At 35.4% G+C, this 15,752-nt stretch overlaps 1 protein-coding gene across 23 annotated transcripts in view; it reads right to left on the bottom strand.

Moving 5' to 3' along the window:
• Positions 1-15,752, bottom strand: part of PTPRD (protein tyrosine phosphatase receptor type D) — a 382,032-nt gene that overhangs the window by 28,715 nt on the left and 337,565 nt on the right. For all 23 annotated transcript variants that reach the window (XM_075741216.1, XM_075741218.1, XM_075741220.1 and 20 more), the window contains 2 exons: positions 7,904-8,023; positions 7,120-7,274 (listed from right to left, as the gene is read on the bottom strand). In XM_075741216.1, the coding sequence (XP_075597331.1) occupies positions 7,120-7,274; positions 7,904-8,023 (275 nt within the window). The remainder of the gene's footprint in view (positions 1-7,119; positions 7,275-7,903; positions 8,024-15,752) is intronic.

The following is a 15,752-nucleotide window of genomic DNA, read 5'->3' as shown; positions in this document are numbered from 1 at the left end:
AATTAAGAGACATAAGTAAGACCCAGACTGTCCTTAAGTTAATGAGTGATCAGTTGGGGAAGGTAACCGGCATCTTTGCATTCAAGATTATCCTAACTAATGATACTCAAATTTGAAACAGAGGAAAAGAATTCCAGGATTATCCATCCATCATTGGCTCTATCAGCATACAGATGGAGACTCTGCTTTTTGTCTGTATAACTGTATGAGCATCGTGCAGTAACTAGGTGAAAACTCTTGCATGTTCAGCATAAAACAGCTGGAAGCTGTTGGAATCTAAATTTTCACAACCTTGAAAGTTTTTATGGTGAGGATATGAAGGCAAGTCCCAACTCCTGTTCCTGTGTGATGTCACTCATTACACCCGTGATTATGAGGTAGTGTCTTGCTATACTGATAACCTTTCAATCAGTGTGCTGCCAGGACATCAGTCTGTCCCTGCCAGCTAGCATTTATCAACCTTTGTTCTAGACTCTTTGTCATTTTCTAGTAGATTCTACAATTCCAATAACTAAATGAAGACAGAACAACCATCCAAAAATTTCTAAATGAAGAGAATCCAGTTCCAGTCCCTTAAACAGAGATCAAGCTCCCAAGGTATCAAACTCTGCAAGCCTTGGTGTATTTTGTATAGGTACATGTAGAAATGAAATAGCCCCCAAGAAGAAAGGTATGGGCAGAAATGAAATGACTTCCAGTTAGTTACTCTGACTGCATGGTCAGAGTAACTGAGACCATCAGTACAAATAGAATACAATGAAAAACACAGACATTTACGTATTGCAGTATTTTTATATTAAGAGGAACTAAACTTCCTAAGCAGGGACACCAATTATGCATGATTTTAAAAAGAAAATCTAATAGCAGCCTTATTCCTCTCCCTTTGCTTTTTATTTGTGAACAAAGACTCTGAGAAAATAAGTTGTCTTAATGAAATATATGGTGACCTACAGCTGGAGAGGAAATAGTGTTTTTGTATATGGATTATACCCAGCACAGTCTAATACATAGTAGCAACCCAGTAGCTGATGGATAAAAACATGTGAGCAAAGCAGAGAAAATTTAGAATATTTGCAATATTAAAATGCTTGTCATACTAAAATGCCTTTACTATCTTTTCCTTTCCAAAGCTTTCAGCTGTCCAGGGAAGTTAAGAAAGATCCTGAGTTGTTCTCAGGTTAGAGAGAGGGAAGGGATGAGGAAGCTTTTAATATTTTTCAATCTCCTTTGAGAGATTTCTGAATATGTACTGGGGGAATTTTTTTTCCCCCACCGTGAAAAGGGATAGGCAGTCATCTGCAACCTACTCACTGCCAGGATTAGGAAACGAGCACTTGTGAGGCATGCGGCAAAAGTGGTAGGGAGGTTCAAATGATACAGAGGTGAAGTAAAACAATCCACTGGAAAATCATTGCCTTAGAGATATGTATTTATTTTTTTAATTTTGTTTTTTCTTCTGAAACACTGAACAAAAATTAGGAAAGTATTCTACTTTAAGAAATACAGGACTACATTGCATTTTGTTATTTTTGAAAACTAACTTGTTTTTACTGTGCTAACTGGCTATGTTAGTATGCTCAGACACGGATTTACTTAAAACAGTCACATTCTTCCAAACATCCAAGTTTTTCTGTTTGCAATAGCAGCATTAACAGTACCTGCCAAAACTTCACAAACTATCTTAAAGATATGCCTCTTGGTGCTGGTATTAAAAAGAGATTCAAACATATGGGATTGCACTTACATGTTAAGCCTTTATGTAGTGTTACTGAACCAACTACTAAAGTTTCTGTGATGTTTTGAAAACATAGTGGCATAAAGCTCCAAACACCCTCCGGTGCTATTTTATTGTGATCTGATTAGCACCTGTTTGCCTGCACTAATCCAACTTCAAACAAAAACGTGTGCTTTCCCCACTATCATTAGACCACACATTACAGCCTCACCAATGCAGAATCCTAGGGTTTAAGCCAGCATTTTTTTCATTAAATAAACCCTTTTCCTTAGTTCAGCTCTGCAAATTAAGGCAAGTCATGCAGAGACACCAGTTAGATTCTGTTATTACTCAACTTCTGTGCAAAGAGACTGAAAGGATACAGTCTTAAAATATAACAGCCTGTACATGAAAATGCATCTACCTTCATCAAGTATTTCAACCACCACAGAAAAATCTTCAGACAAGTTATTCTACATAAGCCAAGTCAAGATTTGAACACGTATTATCTACAAAAGTATCTACAAACAGGATGAAATTGCTAAATTTCTTTTATGTTATTAATTTTTTGCATCCAGCTTTACCTTTGATGTAACTGATTTCCTCTACCAAATCTCACACTTAAAATAATGATACTGCTGTCTTTGGGAGAAGGTAATTCAAACAAGGACCATGGAACATGGCGGTTTATAACAAATATGTTTCTAAATTTAACTTTATCTTGACTGGGCTTTGCTAAACTATCTTTCCTGGCGGATATAGACACAAAAGTATATTTTTTTCATGGAAAAAGATTGCAATGGTGTATGCATTTATACTATTACCACTACACCTTTTTCCTACAGGTAGTCCTACTAGAATATCTGATTACATAAATAAAAGAATCTGCATTTAGATTAGGCCTTGATGTTTCCTTTGGTGCTTCACAATCCTTTCAGCAATGAACTATGTTTTCTCCTTAAAAATAGTGTAGCTTTAATTATATTTTAATTATCTTTTCAAGTTAAAAATCTGTAAACTTTGCTGTAAAAGTTACAACTTTGACTGGCAGAATGTACATATGACTTTTCTCAACATGGTTTTGTCTTCTATATTAGATTCAAATTTGATACTGCAGTGGCAACAAAACTGTTATTTATGAAAAGCAGATGTGTAAATGACATGCAAAGACGTCTGTTGCACGGACATAGTAACAAATAATTACTAATATTATCATAAATTCTGACCATATAATTCTGTATTTTTCTTTGCTTCATCACAAAATATTTGTTAGCAAGACTTCCACTTGCATTTGTTTGACATGCATTTATCAGAACGTGTTTTATAAAGCCTAGTAATGTTGAATGGTAATACTCATATTATATTCACAGTTAATTTCACCGGTTAAGACTACGTATTTTTTTTCTGGTCACTGTTATGTGAATAGAATGCATTCAAATGTTTACAGGGTGGGTTCTTCAGTTGTCACTTGTTTTTACCTCAGACTTTTTCCCACTAAGCAGACTGTAAGTTATTAAATTCTTCATACACTCAACAAGCACTTCCTAGGAACAGGATATTAAACTAGCTTATCGGCTACCGAGGCTTTGATACAAATAGGTTTGGGGCCACACTTGTGAACCGCATCTCCAACTACCTTGATTCACTGTAGGATATACAGCCATATCCTAAAACCACCAAGCAAACTGGAAAACCCTCTTAATCTCTTAACATGAAGTGGACTGAAAGACAACTGTTGGTCAATATTAAGGTGGATGTGGAGAATGCAATAAGGAAAAGCTTGGGATAAACTTTTCACTTGCAATATCGACTTATAAATACAGAATAAACAGGGAGTTACTTTCCAAGGATCAAAATGCAGATAGCTGGATCTTTTATTTATTCCTCATCCAGGCAGGCTTTTACTGAGTGTTAACTTGAATCAAAAGTGAAAAAGAGCTCAGGTTTTGAGCATTAAGAAACACTGAGCTAAATTCACAGAAATATTATAGACAAAGACCTTCTCCCTGTACTTAGTTGCCTGCTAGCTTTTATTTTCAGTGTTTATGGGTTAAAAGCTTTGTGGAAAAATGTTTCTACAACTTCTTCATACTTAGTCTTTCTTTTTACCAAATAAATTTTGAAAGGTAAACCCCTTTGTATTTATACTTCTATAACATGACATTATTATAATTTCCTGAACTCTGATAGTTAAGTACTGGAAGAAACACAAAAGATGGTATCAATGCTATCTCAGATGTCTTACACTCCCCACTATGAATACCATGTTCTCTTTGGGGAGTAAACTCAGACTATTCCTTCAGTGGGGTATATTGGGAAAGCACTGCCTACCATAGGCAAAGGATACAAGATATAGTCTTGTATTATATTGTTTTGCTCTAGTGGAGAAAGTTTGAAATACTTTTAATACCTGAACGATGGTAGTACCTGAGCTTTAATGAAAAAGGGACTTAGGGAGTACTGAACACAAAATGGGACACAGTGACAGAAAAGATATGAACAAGGAAAAGAGGACTTTTTTAAAGGCTGCAAAGGAAGAAATTAAAAGCAAGAAGTTTGTCAAGAACACATAAAATACCTCAGTGGAAAAGTGTAGCTACTAGAAGGCAGTGAAAGGTGATGCATGACAAATATTGGCAGGAGAATGCTACCATTAGAATGGCTATCTTTCTTCAGTGAAAATACTAAGAAATGTAGGAACATATTTCACATTAAAATGGTTCAGCAATATGGTAAAAAACAGTGAAATGAGTTTGAGAAAACAGTGGAATTGAAGGACAGAAATGGAATATAATTAGAGGAGTCCATGGAATAAAGAGCGGTCCAGACACTGGAGAGAAAGAAATTGAAAAAAAGTGAAATGACTGCTGATGAGAAGCAAAGGAAAGAGTGGAATGGAGAAATTTACAAAGTGAGCAACAGACAATAGAGAAAAGAAAAAATTCAAGCAGATTCTAAAACTTGTTTACTTTTTCTGTTTTAACATAAAATGATTTTTTTCTGAGCTTGAAAGGAAACATTTAAGAACTAAACGTGAAAGTTTTTCATGCTGCTGAATGAAAGACGTATCTTTTAGCCTAGAAAAAATTGTGCTGATGCTCTGTCATTGTTCTTTTCCTGATTTTTTATACCAATTTAATAATGTCATATTCAAAATGATAAGGCAATACAAATCTCAAAATATAATGTTGCTACAATATGCCTGAAAAGAGATACCCACATTAACATTATTATTGTAAGGACTTTAGTAACTTTTTCTTGTTGGTCTACCAGTTAGATAATCAGTACATTAATATTTATGATTTAATGAGTACATTCATAAACTTTGGACTGTCCACTTGCTGCTACATGGCCAGCCACATGTAATTTTTAAACAGAGACATAAATTTGTAAATTTGCAAGAAATCTGGTTTCATTAGTTCTTCTGCTCAAAGACAAATTGTTGGGACTGAGATTTAAAAAGCTTGCTAAAATAATAGAATTTATGGAAGTCTGCTTTGTAGAGGATAGGTTGTATGAAATGCCTAAAATCTTAATGTTTCAAGAAGCTATACATAAGGCAAAGAGCTTCAACAAACTTGCTACCAGGACATGCATATTGTAGAGTAGCAGTAAAAAAATTAATAGTAAATTGGGACAAAAAGTCCCTCAACAGGCATCACATCATACTACCTAACCTGATTAGCACTTTCACTGAAATCTGCACACATAACCAATGACAAAGAGAAAATACTGACCTTGCAGTTCATCAATACCGCTGAGTGATAATGAGCTTTGTATTTTACTTCATTTTTTTTCCAATGACTTGCTGTATGACTCTTAACAACTAATTTAATTCATCTATTTTTGCACTAAGAGAATTTAGGTAATTATACTAACTTAACAGCTTTCCTCGAGTGGGAGGATTCATTTTTTCTATTAATTTTGGTTTTGATTTAGAGCATAACATCTTCACTGCTGAGCACCTTTGGAGGTATGCTCTATATGGATCAAGCTGATGAAATTACAGCTGAGGCAATCTATAATTCTAGGCAATATTCAAAATGTTTTAAGATCCTGTAAATCCAGGTACAAAAAGATTTGGTTCCATTCAGGAAATACTTTGCAAATTGTATAAATAGCTTTCTCTTATTATTTATATTTATTTCATATTCCTAACTGTGGTGTTTCAATAAACATTAAATATCTGTCTTCCATGTTCTCTGATCTTTCTGAACAGTCTGTGCCTTTCAACATTGAAGTCCTGCTTATTTTGTTTCCCTGTTGACTTTATTTTCCTGTCTCATTTACAAAAGCCTCTTTTGATCACTTTAAAAATGTTCAACTAACGAGCTTCCATGGCTGGCTTACCAATATGCAAGAGGCCAGAACTAGAGGAGGTGGTATGCTGTAATCTTTGTAGTTCCTATTCCTCAGTTTTTGGATGACAAAAGCAAGACTAGTTTCAAATATAGTAAGCATTTGTAGCTTCAGTGAACAGGGAGTAGTACCCTTTGGCCTTACTAACTGAAGGTATCCCCAAATGAAGTTCACAAAAATCAGTGATCTTAGGAGTTCCCTTTGAAAGGGGCAGGACAGTAAGCTATGTAAATGGTAACAACACAGCCCTGAAATGAAGGGAACCCATCTTACAGCTTGCTTCTATCAGAATTGGCACATATGTTCTGACAATGTTCTTATCAGTGTGATTCTAAGGCTTTCTTAAAGATGTACTCTTGTCAAAGATTTCCAAAGAATCCCCATCTCTTCATTTTCCATACTTCCAGAAATTTAAAAGGAGCTGATGTTTTCTTCATGAGAGCTTATTAATTCATACCTTATAATGCCGAAAGAGGTTTGCTACCTTGCAAACAGCATGGAGCACTCATTTCCCTGGAACTGAGCTCAGCTTGTTCCCCAGGTACATCCTTTGCAGTTCCTGCTCCTCAGTCCTAAACTGAGGATTTAACCTTGAATACAGATTAAGGTTTCTACTTATTTTCAATAAAAGTTGCCACTTATCTTTCTTAATTTTCATGTTCTTTACTTTCATACACAATAGAAGTAATAATTTCAAAAGCTGTTTCATTGCTCAAAATACACTTTCTTCAATATTCAGGTTCTTAAACCCTCACTATCCTCTTTCTTTTTCATGCCACTTTCTCAAAGCCATAGATACTTTTGTATTCTCCCTGCAGGCATTCTCCCTGTAGAGCTTCAGATATTCTGAAATTAATTCCTCTTGCTCAGACCAAAGAAAATAATTCTAGCCCATCCCAGTTAGCAGTGCCAGAGTCAGGTCTACGATTTGCAACACAACCATCTTTTTCTCTGACAGACTCAGAAATCTCTTTGAAATGTTTTCATCTGCAACAAACCAGCAGTAATCTTCACATAAGATGCTTTGAAAGAAATTCTGGGCTTACCTGCAATGTACAACCATAGGTCCAGCATCAGGAGGGTTGCAGGTCTTGACTCGTCGCAGGAAAGCTAAGAATGGTGTTGGGTGTTCCGGGACACCGTGGTCAGGCCAGGCAGTGAACTGGAATTGCCTCACTTCCCTTTTCTCACTTGAACCATTCTATGAAATTAAAAAACTTCATGAGAAAACTGCCACTTGATGTGATATTGGCACTTGTCAATGAAACAACTGCAGAAGCATATAGACCAGAGAAGTGTATTCAAATCACATTTGTGGCCAGAAACAAACAGAGCTTGGGGTATGGAGGGAAATGTTTCTTATAATCTAAACTGCAGGGTTCAAACAATGTAAGAGCTTTAACTATACTGCACAGTAATGCATCACAAGAAGTGCCAGAGCTGTAGCTAGCATTTCATTCAGTTAAATGTTTTTCACACGGAGAGCTCTTTATTAACTTACAAAACTCCACGCTGTAAGAAAAATAAACTCTGTCTGTAGAAGAAGTTTCATCATTCAGTGCTGCTAGGAGGAAAAGAGGGAGGAAAGTGGAAGGAGGGAAAGGGAAGAAAGGGAGAGAGGAAGTAAGGGAGAAAGGCAGGAAAGGCAGGAGGCAAAATAAAGAAGCAGGGCAGGGTGATAGGAGGGAGAGAGTGAGAGGAAGGAAGGAAGGAAGGAAGGAAGGAAGGAAGGAAGGAAGGAAGGAAGGAAGGAAGGAAGGAAGGAAGGAAGGAAGGAAGGAAGGAATTTAAATTTGAAAGTACATTGTAAGTACATGTAAGTGTATATACCTTGTAGAGTGCAAATGTACGAACACAGTACGTTGCCAACTCAACAGTGTCTAAAAGGGTCACTTGGATTAGTCCGTAAGTTTCTGTGCCTCTGCTTGGCCAGTACTGATCACACTTCACCTGCAGCGAAAAATATGTAATTATTTAATACATTTAAAACTGACATTTATTACAAGTCTCACCTACCACTGTAGGTTTTTTAAAGTACAGGGAGCTAGAATGTTCAACAACTGCTAAGGATCCAACACAAGAAATTTATTTTATCATCCACAAGAACTGATCATCTGGTAGTAGCTCTTTCCATAATGGGTATCTGTAAATTCAGTGGGCCAGATGATTAAGAAATACTAGTAGGTATAGATACACTAAAGAAAAAAAAAAAATCATGCTAGCTAAACATATGTCCTATATCTTCAATAACTCACCTTTCACGGTCCAGTATTTAATAACAATACTAATCCAGTAAAAGTAGATAGCCAATTTTTTGAATATTTGCCATATTTCATCTATTTCACATTAGCCCTCAAACACATATACTGTTGCTTGGATGTTAATATTTAGTTTGTATAAAAATATTTCAGTAAAACCCTGAATTTTTTGAGAAATAATTTTAGTACACAGATAAATGAAAGAGCATCAATAACTATTAAGTGCACTGTGAAAAAATATAATTTCCTTCTCAGATCAGTGTTACGAAGCACACAACAAAATTGTGTTCACAGCCATTTAAAAAACATAGTTTGATAGAGAGAGTTCATCCATCAAATTTTAAAAGACACAGGACACTTCATTCAGAGAAATCTCCATTTCAAAGCACAATAGTTTAGAATATTAATGAGCTGAAATAATTCTGTATAAGATGATGCATTAGAGAACCACATGTTTATCATCATTGCTGAGGTTCAATAATTTGTTTCAATTAAAAATTGTATTTATGATGAAAGTTACTATGAAAAAAGAAATACTGAACCCCTAAAACAGTCTGCAAACATGGTACAAAGTAGTATGGGGGTTAAATAATCAAAAATATTTTGCTTTCAGTGACTGATAGGTGAAACTGAGACAGTCTGTCTCAGTTCTATTTATAATACATTCTTATCAATCAGCCTTGCATATGGTACAGAAGTGTATTCTGAGTCCAGTAATAATACATTGCACTTGTTTAGTAAATGTCTTCATTAATCACTCTAAACCAGACTCATACCAAATTCAGTGAGAACAGAGCAAACTGTTAGAAACTACAAAAGCAGAATACTGCACAGTAGTTCTGACAAAAATGGAAATTACCATGCTAATCAAAAACTGATCATTCCTTGAAAATGGAAAATTAAGAAATGCATCTTTGAAAGTCATGTGTTCTTCCGGTTTCTCACTCTGCACAGTACTCATTGAAAAAGACTTTGCACACTTTCAACCTCCCCAGTCCCAAATAGCTTTTGCTTGCAGATCATTTTATTTTGAGGCTCATAGTTCACAGATCACTAACGGTTCACAAATCAGAGTCTGAGAACAAGTAATCTAGATAAAGAGGAGAAAAAATTCTAACCACAGAAGCAAGTGATGATCACTCATTAGAGGCAAAAAAACCTGAAACCATTTTTACGGGAGTTGATAGCTTAATTTATAGATAAGGAATTGGAACAAAGTAAGTAAAAATGTTTATTGATACTATGGTCTTAAAAAATGGGATTAATAGTGTATAAAATCCTCTTATTAAGAGGAATTAAGTAATTAATTCCTTGTACCATTTACTAAAATACTGAAAGAGTAAGTATTGCAGGTAGCTCACGAATATTGATGATTTATTTGCAAGACACCTAATACTAAAAAAAGCCACTATGAGCTTCTGCAAATCATATAGAAAGGTATATTTTCAATTGAGTTATTTCAATATAATTACTGTAAAGCTAGTTTCACTTTATCATTAATATAGACCCAGTGTAACCCGGGTCTATATTGGTTAACTGTATTTTAGACAAACAAGTTGTGGTTTATTATTTATTATTTATTAATTCCCATAGAATGACACAGATTTTTTCATGGAAAATGTTGATACATAATAGCTGCTGTTTGTAATCTTAGCAACTACAGGTTTAGTACAAACCTGTTTGGGTTTGAATGATTTTTTAAAAAAAGAATAAAAATGATAGACTACTCTATGTACTTTTAATAAAATGAATAGAAGAAATAAATATCTGGCTATGCCTTTCCATGTCTAAACATGTACCTTTCCTCTTTACCCTGCAGGTCCCACATATAAATTGTATGTTTGTAGAAGCAGTGCCAGTTTCCACAAAGCATGTCGGAAAAATTAACCAGCTTTCTCACTAGAAGGACTTTATAAAAACAACTTCCAAATGTAATAGAGAGGAATAAGTGTTCAACAGAAAAATTAAATGGTAAATCAGAACATAGTAGGTTACCAGCATCTTTGCAAACAACAGAAAATACTTGTTTTATTTTTATTTCGTATAGTAATCTAATGTATATATATACACACACACACATATATGTATATAGCATATACTCAGATTTAAAAACCTGTAGAAAATTGCTCCTTTTCAGTTAGGCTGGAAGAAAATAAATGTGCCTGCTCATTTAGGTACAGATTTTAGTTTTGTTTTTTGGTTTTTTTTTTTCCCCATTTATTAGTTTATCTATCATAAATGCCAATAATTTAAATTTTTTTCTAAAATACTTCCTGTGAGAGCTAGCTGATGCAGAGCACTGCTGCTGGAAGCAGACACTAACTGTTCAAAAATAAAAACAATCTGTAGACCAGTGTATATATTATTTGAAAGTGGAAACTGATGAAAATAAGTATCAAATTTTTAGAAAGAAAACGTGATTTTGGATTGATGTGGATTTGACCTTCTGGAAGAGCACATGAAGCATAAGTTGATGGAACTACATCTTTTATTCCTTTTGCCTCTTGATTTTTTTCAGAACAAGAGGTCTTCTTCAAAGATGTGCCCTTACCTGGCTCCTACACTCTCTTGCTCTGTGATCATAAACCTTACATTCCCAATACTCCTAACAATTTAGAGTCCAATTTATCTTTGTGAGAGATCAGAACAATGTTTTCTATTGGACTTCACCAGCACCAGAGAATCAGATAGTATAAGTCAATTGTTGAGACACTATTTTCTGAGACAGAGTTCTTGTTAAATGTTTTATTCTATGTTAAGGTCCCAGCCTTCAGCATTTAAAGTAAGTTCATTTTTCAGGGGTTACATACTAATATTTTTTTCTTCAGAAAAAAACCCCTCAAACCCCTTGAATCATCCAAAATTTAAAACTAAATATCAACAAGTAAATTTTGAGATTATTTGCCAAATGTTCTTTTTTTGCTTTAGCTCTTTGGTCTGTGTTTAATTTCCATGTAGGAAGGCCAATTTCTTCCTCACTTGTGTACACTGTTTGGAAAACAGATAACTTTAATGTGGTAAGGTATGGTGATGATAACATGCATCCTCCTTCAGAAATACAATTACAGGGTTTATTTATTTCCAGAGTTAGTTTGTAATATACTGTGGATTTGGTGAATCCACACAGCTTCCAGTCCCAAGGGCTGATCTTTTTCTCTGGAGACTATATTCCCCTGCACCCAGTGAGAGCTTTTCTGTGCCACTAACTGTACATGGTTACTGAAAACAGCTTTCATCAATAGTTCTCTACTGTTCACTAAAGATGGCAAAATGAACGAAACAGACACATGAGCATGAAAGAATTCATTTGTGATTTCAAAGAGTGTTTTTATAGAGAAATGACAAGCATACCTTTTACTGCTGCTTTCACTATCTCATGATCATAGGTTGCACACTGCCAAAACCACTGCAACTGATATCAGAGCAGGTCTCAAAAAAATACTAAATATATTATGAAATCTTTTAAGCACCACAGTAGTAGACATAGCTAGAAGACATAACTAATGATAGCCATATTCTCTTAACCTGTCCCTCAGACATACCCATTTTCTTCCTCTACATTTCTTCCACTCAGACCATGCAAATCCTTGCTCTTCATGGAAGGACGAGCACTCACTGAAAGCAAAGCTGCAAGAAAATGTAAATGCTTTTTTTCCATTAAAAATGAGAAGCTTGAGACCATTTCAGACTTGAGGGGTTTAAGTAGCTACAGAGAGTTCCTAAGAATATTCGTGGATATTCACACTTCAACTAGTCACAGACACTAGAAAAGGCACTGCCATGCATCAACAGAGCTGAAGGAACTGTATTTCCATATGAACATATGAATACAAAGATTCCTGACATTCAAGGGCAGAGAAATAATTTTCCAGTATAAAGTTCCATCATTCAGGCTGAAAAGCCCCTTCAGGTGATTCTTAACACATGAGCCAGCTGTTACAGTCCATCTAAGATTATGAGGACAAAATGTAGATCAGGAAAGAGACAGCAAACTAGTAATAGGCAGATTTGTATAGTACATTCCTTGCTGTAAGAACAGCATATGAATTTTGCTGAATGTGGAATAGGAAATAACAGCAGTATGTAACAAACTTCCTGCTCTGGTTTGCTTAATAATAACAACAGTCTTTTGCAGAAAAAAACCTTTTAACAACATTTTCAAATAGTCTTCCTTCAAAATTAAGTATTTCTACCATGATCTTGAATGATAATAATAATTATGCAATAAAAAGGTAGTGCCAGTTGTTGGCAATGAAAAATACCTCAAACCCTCTCTGGCTAGCTTAGTGCCTCAGACATTCCAGCTAATGTTCTATCTGCAAGCAGTTGTTACTCTGAAGCCATCTTCCTTTTTGCAACAATGCCTCGACACCTAAACATTAGGCTGATTTGAGGCTACAGATCGTAGGCACTGACACTAGTACGTAAGATTGTAATGCAAAGATTTAAAGAAAAAGAAAAGAAATTCAGAATAAAGAAACATATTTTTTAGGCCTTTTGGAACAAGATTTGGCCAAGTGTCACTCATTCACTTTGGTCTAACTCTAAATGACAGATTAAAAATATAAACTCCTATTCAGAATAAACTCCTATTCCTATTTCAGGCTGAAAATAAAACAGTTTGAAAGTTTAGATTTTGCTTTCAGAGAGGCACTGTATTTAACAAGATCCTAGATTCTGAAAGAAATGAGCACCCAGCCCCAGGTAGACAGATCCTTCTAAGTCTCTCTTTTGTATTCCCAAAACAATGAATCACTTCTGGAAATTTTGGTTCTTTGAATCCATTTTTTACTACAGAAAAAAGAACATTCGTATGCACTGGTCTCTAATAACGATCTATAGTAGATATGTACCTGTGAGTATGTAAAGGAAAAGATGTTGATTTTTAGCCTGGAGAAAAGGAGGCTGAGGGGACACTCTCTTGCTTACTACAACTACCTGAAAGGAGGTTGTAGCCAGGTGGGTGTTGGTCTCTTCTCCCAAGTAACTAGCAATAGGATGAGAGGAAATGGCCTCAAGTTGTGCCAGGGGAGGTTTAGACTGGATGTTAGGCAAAAATTCTTCACCGAAAGGGTTGTCAAGCATTGAAAGAGGCTGCCCAGGGAAGTGGTTGAGTCACCATCGCTGGAGGTATTTAAAAGACGGGTAGATGTGTAATTCTGTCTGAGGTCATAAGTACAGTAGCCTTGAAAAAGAAATTCCAAACAGGATTTGGAGACAATGTAAATGAACTTTAGGCTAACCAGTTCATAACAAACTTTAGTTCTCTAGTAAGTCTGCAAATCAAGCCTCTTTACACCCTTACTTTTTGAAATTTCTGAGATATGATTAGTAGGCTAACAGTTAATAGTGAAAGATAAATGATAACTAAAAAGATAACCCCCAAACTGTTTCCATTCTGATCCTTATGATAGTGTGTGGTATGGTTATTAAAACAAAAGGGAACAGATTTTAAAGGGAATCTTGGGCATATTTGAAATGTGTTTTCTAGCTTGTCTTTCATCTTCATCTATACAAGCCAAGAACCGTTCAAAATTATATTGCTCGCATTGATGTGAGATGCCCTTTTTAAACTCTTCCCAATAGCAGGGAAGGCAGAGTCTTAGTGAATTCATTTTGAAGGATGAGTCCGTCAAACAGTTAAGTACGGCAAGATTTTCCAAACAGGTCTTGAGAACGTTTATATGAATGGAACTGAGGGGAAAAGTGAATGGGCTGATTACTTTTTGCTTCATCCTCTTCCTGTACTCAAGCTGATCACTATGTGCAGTTCGAATAATTCCTTTACTGAACGAGATACTACATTACGATATGAAGACATACTGAAAAATTCAGCTTACTATTCAAGCACTCTAACAATGATTTTATACTGCCTCTACAAGAGTCCTATCTCTTTTAGCTGATATGAATACTATATAATAAATCAGTGAAACAAAATAATTAAAAGAATGAAACATCAGAGCAACAAAATTCTATTATTATGGTTTTGGTTCACCTGAAAGCCAGAAGCAAATGGAAAATAGGAAAAGCTTTGTTAATGACAGAAAACGTAAATCATAATATTCTCTTTCATAGACACCTGTCTGAAGAACTTAAATTTTCCAGCTGTATTTCTCACCATAAAGGAGAACTGGTCTTGAGTCTTTCATCAGAATCTGCTTAACAAGGATGTGTGGTGTTATTTTCCCTAAACAATACTAAATTCATTCACTGACCTTTTCAAGCCTGAAATTCCTTTGAAGAACTCCCTGCACTGAAGTAATAGGTTGCAGTGTTAAATCAAACATGAAATAATCATTAAATTTTGAAAACAAATATGCAGAATATTTAATTTTGCAAGGAAAACTTCTGATTCAAAATGCCAATGGACATTCTCTACATCAGGCATAGTCCCTCTGTCTGTATGAAAAGAAGAATTATATGAGGTAGTAATGTATGTCTTACCTCAAGCACAAAGCAAATGAATTAAGTAAATAAAGTCAAATTACAGACTTAGAATACAGTTTTGACTAAACCGCTTGCTATTCACTTGCCTCAGGGAAATGGTATTTTTGAGAAAACTATCGGTTTACCCTAAAAGCTAAGAGAAATCACTTCATTTATGGACACAGAATCATAACACAAAAAACTGGATGATGGCTTTGAAAAATACTTGTCGCAGTACCAGGCATTGCCATATAATTTCAGGTAAGGCTCTGGTGTAAACAGTTCCTGAAAGCTTACAGTGAAAGAAACTGCACAAAATATCCTGCAGAGTTTGCTCCATTCATGACATTACATTGTGGATGTTCTTTAACAGTTTAACATAAATCACCTTTGCTGCAAAGTTGATTTCTTCCTCCTAGAGCCCCACGGGCAGGGAATATGGTTGATTGCCATGAAATTTTGAACAGCCTTTCACATGCTGGAAGACTATTATGTTTTCCTTCACTCTCTTATATATAAACCAAATCTAATTCTTTCTGACTTTCCCCATACATCATTTCTCCAACCTCTGATCATTATTGTTCTCTTCTAGATTCTCTGTAATTTACCAACATCTTTTCACATGGGACATTCATGCTGTATGTCCTCAACTCCAGATGTGTATAAGCTGAAATAAACAGGCATGGCATGCCAAAACTACTTTTGGCCTGTGTAGTGGCGTTACAGCATTTCTTTTCACACAAAATTAACCCTGCTTACAGTATGGCATTTCCACAGCTATTTTGCTGGGTGACATAATAGTCTGAGTTTTAGCTGAGGCACCTCGTCACAGCGCTTCTACCTGTAACATTGTCCAGGTTTTCGGCTGGGATAGAGTTAATTTTCACCAGAAGCTGGGAGGGACACAGCCAGGACAGGCAACTCAAACTAGCCAACGGGCTATTCCATATCATATGATGTCATGCTCAGTATATAAAAGGGGCTGGCTGGGGAGG

The sequence above is a fragment of the Balearica regulorum genome, chromosome Z, assembly GCF_011004875.1.
Source record: "Balearica regulorum gibbericeps isolate bBalReg1 chromosome Z, bBalReg1.pri, whole genome shotgun sequence".
In the NCBI taxonomy this organism is placed as follows: Eukaryota; Metazoa; Chordata; class Aves; order Gruiformes; family Gruidae; genus Balearica; species Balearica regulorum.
This window is presented reverse-complemented; position numbering and strand designations above follow the sequence as displayed.